Raw genomic sequence first — 7,500 nt, 5'->3', positions numbered from 1 at the left:
TGTCTGTGTGTGTGTGTGTGTGTGTGTGTCTGTGTGTGTGTCTCTGTGTGTGTGTGTCTGTGTGTGTGTGTGTGTGTGTGTCTGTCTGTGTGTGTGTGTGTGTGTGTGTGTCTCTGTGTGTGTGTGTGTGTGTCTGTGTGTGTGTGTGTCTGTGTGTCTGTGTGTGTCTCTGTGTGTGTGTCTGTGTGTGTCTCTCTGTGTGTGTGTGTGTTTGTGTGTGTCTTTGTGTTTGTGTGTGTCTTTGTGTGTGTGTGTGTGTGTCTTTGTGTGTGTGTGTGTGTGTCTTTGTGTGTGTGTGTGTGTGTCTTTGTGTGTGTCTCTGTGTGTGTGTCTTTGTGTGTGTCTCTGTGTGTGTTTTCTCTGTGTGTGTGTGTGTGTGTTTTCTCTGTGTGTGTGTGTGTGTGTGTGTTTTCTCTGTGTGTGTGTGTGTCTTCTGTGTGTGTGTGTGTCTGTGTGTCTGTGTGTGTGTCTCTGTGTGTGTGTGTGTGTGTGTGTCTGTGTGTGTGTGTGTCTGTGTGTCTGTGTGTGTCTCTGTGTGTGTCTCTGTGTGTGTGTCTGTGTGTGTGTGTGTGTTTGTGTGTGTCTTTGTGTGTGTGTGTGTGTGTGTGTCTTTGTGTGTGTGTGTGTGTGTCTTTGTGTGTGTCTCTGTGTGTGTGTCTTTGTGTGTGTCTCTGTGTGTGTGTGTGTCTCTGTGTGTGTTTTCTCTGTGTGTGTGTGTGTTTTCTCTGTGTGTGTGTGTGTGTTTTCTCTGTGTGTGTGTGTGTGTGTGTGTGTGTTTTCTCTGTGTGTGTGTGTGTCTTCTGTGTGTGTGTGTGTCTGTGTGTGTGTGTGTGTGTCTGTGTGTGTGTCTGTGTGTGTGTGTGTGTGTGTGTGTGTGTGTGTGTGTGTGTGTCTTCTGTGTGTGTGTGTGTGTGTGTCTTCTGTGTGTGTGTGTCTGTGTGTGTTTTCTCTGTCTCTGTGTGTGTCGATGCCTCGTAGCTCCGCCTTCCTTCCTGTGGGAGCTCAGAGCTGCTGTGAGGTCGATCGAGCTGCCGGTCGTGTTTGTGTCTGATGTGCGAGCGTGGGCGTTTGGCCCCGCGAGGTCGGCGGAGCTTCGTCTTTGTTCCCAGACTTCAGCTGCTGAATAAACGGCGTTCTCGGCCGTGAGCCGGCCCACACGGTTACACTGTGTTCAGTCTGATTCCCACTGCAGGGAGAGCCGTGGGTGTGGAGCGTTCCACACCGTCTCCACTGAGAGAGTTTCCACTAACGCTCGAGCTTCCACAGAAATCAGAGTCATCACCAGCCAAGCATCTCGTCAGAGCAGCGCCGCCTGGAAACGGCCCGCTCTCCCTGAACTTCCTGTCAGCTGTTAGCAAACACAGCGGCATTAAAATAAGCTCACAGTGTTTACGTTTGAAGCTGTGAGGGGAGGGCACACGCTCACCATCACGCTCGCTCGCCATGTAAACGAGCACCCCCGACTGCTCGCTAATGCTGCCTTCTTTCTGTCTGCAGATGAGCTGGCCAGCTGTTTGGAGTGTGACGTCCTGGTTGGAGGGCTTTGTGATGAGTCATCGTCCTCTGGTACAGTCCGCCGCTCGCTCTCGGCTCCGAACCCGCCCACTGTGGATGCAGCCGCTGAGCCTCAGTCTAAATACCACTGTGACCTGGTGGCCCGAAACGGCAACGATGTTTATCGCTACCCGAGTCCTCTGCACGCCGTGGCGGTCCAAAGCCCCGCCTTTCTGCAGACGTTGTGTTTCGGGGGTCCCGGCAGAGACGAGGCAGACACCTCAGCTTCCCCCCCCTCTGTTTCAGCCCCCCATGTGTCTCAGAGCTCCTCCTGGCCGGCCTCCTCCTCGCAGACTCCTTCCCATAAGAGGCTGGACAGCTACATCTACAGTCTGCTCCAGAGGAAGGCCCAGCCAATCAGGACCAGCAAGCCCAGGACCAGCATCAGCACCGACCCCTCAAAGAGCGTCCTGAGGCAGGCCAGCCTGTGTGCGAGGCAGGTGTGCGGCTCTGCTTTTGGGACTCTGAGTGGATCCGACTTTAAAGCCTCGTGGACGGCTAGAGGAACATCGGGAAAGGGAGCTGGGACCTCGTCTCCACAGAGGCAGTGGTCTGTGGACGGGAAACTGGAGGAGCAGGAGACCCAGAGCGCACTGAGGGATGGCGGCTTTGAGGCGACGCACGATGGCTTCGGGAGGGGCAGCGGCGAGTCCGGCTCTCCTCTTCGGTACGACGTACAGAGCAACTCTGCCAACAACCACGACAGCAGCACCAACAGTCTGAGAAAGAAGAGCAAAGCAGATCTTCCTCACGCCACGCTGTCTGCCAAAACTCTCCCTAAAAACTTCAGGGACCTGGGCAGTCCCAAAGCTAACCCCGCCCCCAAAGAGGTCAAACCGCCATGTTGCCCCCCGGACCAGGAGATGTTCCTGAAATCTGCTCCTGTCATGAAAACACAGTCGAGTACTCCCAGGAATAGTCCAGGAACAGGAAGGTCGGCACTGGAGCTCGCCAGTGTGGGGTCCTCCTCCCAGAGTCAGGACGAAGCAGCCGGCGAAGGAGGAAGCTGTCACGCGGTTACCAACAGGTATGTCCCCGCCCACCAGCACAGACTCCGCAAGGGCGGCTTCAAGAATGTGAAAGTGAGGAGCTCATTGATGAAGACGAGTCGTGTCTCTGAGCACAGCGAGCCTCCGCCAGAGAGAAGACAGGACAAACTCCGCCACAGGTCCCGCCTCCTGGAAGATGGAGGCTCCGCCCATGTTAAAGTCTCCAAGAGATTTGCTTCCTCAAGAATAAAGCGCCTACCTGCATCCATCCCAGAAGGCCGAGTGCTGGACAGACAGCCCCCATCGTCACTACACGGCACACGACCGAGCGTATCCAAGCACCATCACCATGGAAACCATCACTGCTGCAGTGGTTACCATCACCACGGACGCGACCAGGTCGTGGTCGTGGCCAAACCAAAGTACAAAAGGAACGATTACCGGCGGTTACGAGCCATGATGGAGGTCCCGTACGACGAGGCGTTTAGACGTGCTCAGCGGCGTCAGAGAAAGGAGCTGCTGAACAGCAGCGTGTACCCGCCCGCCGGAGCGCGGCTGACCAGCCCGTACTCAGCAGGAAGTGACTCCGAGTACTCGGCTGAGTGCGCCTCACTCTTTCACTCCACCATCGTGGACACCAGCGAAGACGAGAGGTCGAACTACACCACAAACTGCTTTGGAGACAGCGAGTCCAGCGAGGAGTACGTGGAGGAGAGCACCAACACCAGCGATACCGAGGAGAGCGGTGGGGGAGGCATGGGCAGGGGGCGGGGCCAGCTGGGGGGAGCCGGGGTCAGGGCGACGGGGCAGGAAATGATGTCAGCTCAGGCAAAGGCTTTTGTTAAGATTAAGGCATCTCACAACCTGAAGAAGAAGATCCTGCGATTCAGGTCGGGCTCGCTGAAGCTCATGACCACGGTGTAACCTCCCAGACTGCACCGTAGCCACACCCACGTGCCTCAGGTGGACCTGACCCAAACCCAGTGTACCCCGCCCTGACCCAACTCTTTCCAACACTAACCCGGTGGACGGACGCAGGGTGGCGGCACCGTTTGGTTCACCTGGTTTATCTACAAATGAACCGTTCTGATTGGATCTTTTGTAATTAACGTACATTTTAGGCAAACACAGTCGAGCTCAGCTCGGTGACCCAGTAAATGTGTTTCTTCCCCTGCTTTCACTGTCATTTTTAAATGTGACAACCAGGCCACCTGACTGGAAACCACACCACCTGCTTACTGGTCCCACTCTTCAGAAATCTCTAACACTGGGTGACTGACCTGGACTCTGGGTACAATAGTTCAGGACATCAAAGAAATTAACATCTGTTAAAGTAGGAAATGTATAAACAAGCATAATTTTCTTAAGCTTAAAAAGCATCTTTGAGTTTCATCCTTTCACTGTTCTTACAAAAAGTCTAAAAACGTTTTGATTGTAAAAGTTTTTATTTCCAACTTCCCTCAAACGCAGCATGAGATGCTTCTGTAATGACGTGAAGGTGTGGTTTGGGTCCAGCCAATCACTTTCCTGTCCTTTCTCTGGTCCAACATGTGACTCGCTGAACCCGGAACCGCGCTGCTTCAAACGCGTTGAAGGCCACCTTCGCCACCGCCGTCTGGCTTCCCCGATTTGTTCCTCGGTCCGTGCTGAGCAGTGGCGCTGAGTCGTGATAGGTTCACTGACAACAGCGTCCCTCACTGATTAAACCAGAAATAATTTAGAGCAAATGTGTGGAAACATCCGGTGGCGGCGGTTCGGTCAGACGACATATTTGTCAGAAGCAACCTGGACTCGAGCCTCGTGTCCTCTGATCTGTTCTAGAAGTGGAACTTTAGTCTGGTTCCTCAGTTTCTCCAACGTTCCACCAAAAGTCCAAGAACTTGTATTTGAAGGGACTGATTGTCTGTCCGGGCAGTCGGAGTTCCTCCGGTTTGTTATGTGTGTCAGGACAAAATAATGAGGAACATAGTGATGTTTTTGGGGTTCTCCGACTTCGAGGCATGGACTGTCAGCAGGTTCCTCCTTCACGCTGGGCCTTTTTGCCTTTAAAAAAATTGATTGTAACGCAGGAAATGAGTCTAGAACTTTCTGCCGTCAGACTTCTGGACTTTTTGGCTCTTTGAGCTTCATGTGGACCCTGGTTCCCGCGGTGGTTCTAGCCGTGGTTCCCGTGGTGGTTCCTGCCGTGGTTCCAGCTGTGGTTCCCGTGGTGGTTTCCGCCGTGGTTCCTGTGGTGGTTCCCGCAGTGGTTCCTGCCGTGGTTCCCGCAGTGGTTCCAACCCTGGTTCCCGCGGTGGTTCCCGCGGTGGTTTCTGCCGTGGTTCCCGCAGTGGTTCCTGCCGTGGTTCCCGCGGTGGTTCCTGCCGTGGTTCCCGCAGTGGTTCCCGCCGTGGTTCCCGCAGTGGTTCCAACCCTGGTTCCCGCGGTGGTTCCCGCGGTGGTTTCTGCCGTGGTTCCCGCAGTGGTTCCTGCCGTGGTTCCCGCAGTGGTTCCCACCGTGGTTCCCGCCGTGGTTCTTCGTCACTGCGGCTCTGTTGGACTCCTTTAAAACCTGGTGTGAGGTTTGAGGAGGTTCTCGCCACAGTAACCTTTTTATTTCCTGCACTTTGAGATGAGCTGTCAGCGGGCGGGGCGGCGGCGTGACGCTGGTGTTCTGTTGTTTGTATGTAGCCTTGGTTTGTATTTATTATCACGTGACCTTTGCTGTTGCGCAGCACGCCAAATGCCTGTAAATGCTTCTCTCTTTTTCAGGTCCTGAGATGTTTTTGATGAAATCTATTTAAAGCCTAATATATTTGCTTGGTGAGAAACGCCGACGCGGTACCGACAGGTTGGGTTTTTATGACTTTATACTCGAGTCGAACTTTTTAACGCGAATGTTTCTACTGCATCTGTTTTTATACTAATGGTTACACAGCAGCGTGTTTACCGAGCTCAGCTGGAAGCAGGAAGTGTTCAAGGATGTAGACGCAGAAATGGAAACTCTGTGGTTTCCTCCCGTTTTTATCCTGTAATCAAACTCTGACACGAGTCAGTGTGTGAGGTCTGTGAACGTCAGTTCTCTGCTTGTGGACGTGTTTGTGCTAAACGTGTCCTGCAGGATGTTTCACGCACTCGCCTCCGTCGTCTCTGATTCTGCGATGACGGAGCAAAGAGGATTCAAATAAGATATTCGAGAGGTTTCAGTTTGCAGTCCTCTCGTCTCATTGGTCGGGCCACAGTTTACATGTTCAGGATATAAATAGCTCCTCAGCTTTTAAAAGCCATATAAAGCTCATGAAAGCTGCCATGTGCTGTTCTGCGTTTGTGTTGAGCTATTTGTTGTTTCCTGCACCACCTCCACTCTGTAAATGCTCACATATGCAGCTGAGACGACTGTTACTGATGTATAAACCTGTGTATGCCAACAATGGTGCTTCACCTCCTATGCTTCAATAAATGTGGACTTTCAGCGCCCGTGTCCTGACTCGGTGTTGCCTCTGACCCGTGAGGGCTTTGTCCCAGCTGTAAGCTCCTGTTTGCTGCTCAGCCTGATCACAAGTGTTTTAAGCTGCGTCACACTTCTGACCTTTGCATCGAACCTTTTTATCGGCACATTTTTCACCGTTCGGTCCGCGGATTGCTGAGCCGGACAGACAACACAGCTTTCTACATCTAGCAGCAAATCACAACAACAGTCGCTCTGAGCTGCTTTATGAGAGAAGATGAACAATCAGAGGACTCAGGTCCAGATGAGCTAAATCAGGGGCGTCAAACTCAAGGCTCACGTTAGGTCGCGGCCAAACAAGATAAACATTTATTGAACACTAAAACAATGTTTTATAAACAGAAATGTGAATAAAAACAGGAATATTATTCCAGATTAAATAAATTTAAAAAATAAACTTTAACTTTAAATATTTTGCTCTCCATAAAAATATATCCTGTCAAAATTATGCAAGTTAGAAATATGAACATGCTGCCAAAAACCATCTCACAAACCCGATCAGCAATCGTGTTTCTGCTCAGGCTCACAGACGTCCACAGCTTCATCCTGCAGCTCTTCAGAGTGGTACCAGCTGATTTGGCTCCTCTGCTACAATAAAACTTTCACAACAGCTTCACTTTGTGATTTTGCTCTGGTGACAAACGTCTGCTGAAATGTCAGATTCTTCTTTAGCTCGTCTACTTCCTGTAGTTTCTGCGTTTAGGTTTTTCAGCTTATCCTGACGTTTTGTCTCGTAGTGCCGTCTTAAATTAAATTCCTTCATTACATTATTATTATTATTACATTACATTATCTGTTTTCAGAATCACCTTCTCTCTCCACCATTGTGAGTGGCGAGCTTCAATAACAGAAGTTTGACTTGATTGACGGGAATGTTCCCAGTTAGCCTAGCCAAGGAGGCTGCAGCGCTGCATTATGGGATCTGTAGTTTGTATATTATTAGTGCCTCATATCGCCGGGCCATGCATGACAATAATAATAACTCTGTATAAAATGATCTCCGGATATAAATGCACACCATGTCTGACTCGGGTCAGAGCCTCAGTTTAATGTGAGTAATGCAATGTTCACACTGTGCGATGAAGACTATTCGTGGCCTGCTTTATCGTCCCAGGATGTGCATACGTGGCTTGGTGGGTAATCCTAGTCCTGCTCAGCTAATTCGTGAGCGTGCCGTTTACACAGTGACAGGTTTGTGGCTTCATGTTGCCGGTGTCGTGCCAAAGTAGGTATCGGTGTTTCCCCTGTGCTGGGAGCAGGAAGTACTGATGTTTTCATTTTGTGAAAAAGTGAAAAATTAGTATCGTTACATTACCATTCAGTTTGAGGGTTACAACAGAAAATTATATATTTATCGCTCACGGGTATCAGATGGGATTGTTTTAACAAACCAGTAACATTTTGGCTGATAACTATTTTTATATTTTTATTCTCCTGTAACTTTACTATAGAAAGAGCTAAATCCTCAAA

General features: G+C 50.8%; 1 protein-coding gene across 2 annotated transcripts in view; it reads left to right on the top strand.

Annotated features, from left to right (window-relative positions):
* The window catches only part of dact1 (dishevelled-binding antagonist of beta-catenin 1), a 13,511-nt gene extending 7,517 nt beyond the window's left edge, over positions 1 to 5,994 (top strand). For both annotated transcript variants that reach the window (XM_085144365.1, XM_085144366.1), the window contains exon 4: positions 1,498 to 5,994. In XM_085144365.1, coding sequence (XP_085000491.1) covers positions 1,498 to 3,467 — 1,970 coding nt within the window. In that variant the 3' untranslated portion in view covers positions 3,468 to 5,994. The remainder of the gene's footprint in view (positions 1 to 1,497) is intronic.
* The last annotated feature ends 1,506 nt before the right edge of the window (positions 5,995 to 7,500 follow it).

This window comes from Neolamprologus multifasciatus, chromosome 19, assembly GCF_963576455.1.
Source record: "Neolamprologus multifasciatus chromosome 19, fNeoMul1.2, whole genome shotgun sequence".
NCBI classification, from domain to species: domain Eukaryota; kingdom Metazoa; phylum Chordata; class Actinopteri; order Cichliformes; family Cichlidae; genus Neolamprologus; species Neolamprologus multifasciatus.
This window is presented reverse-complemented; position numbering and strand designations above follow the sequence as displayed.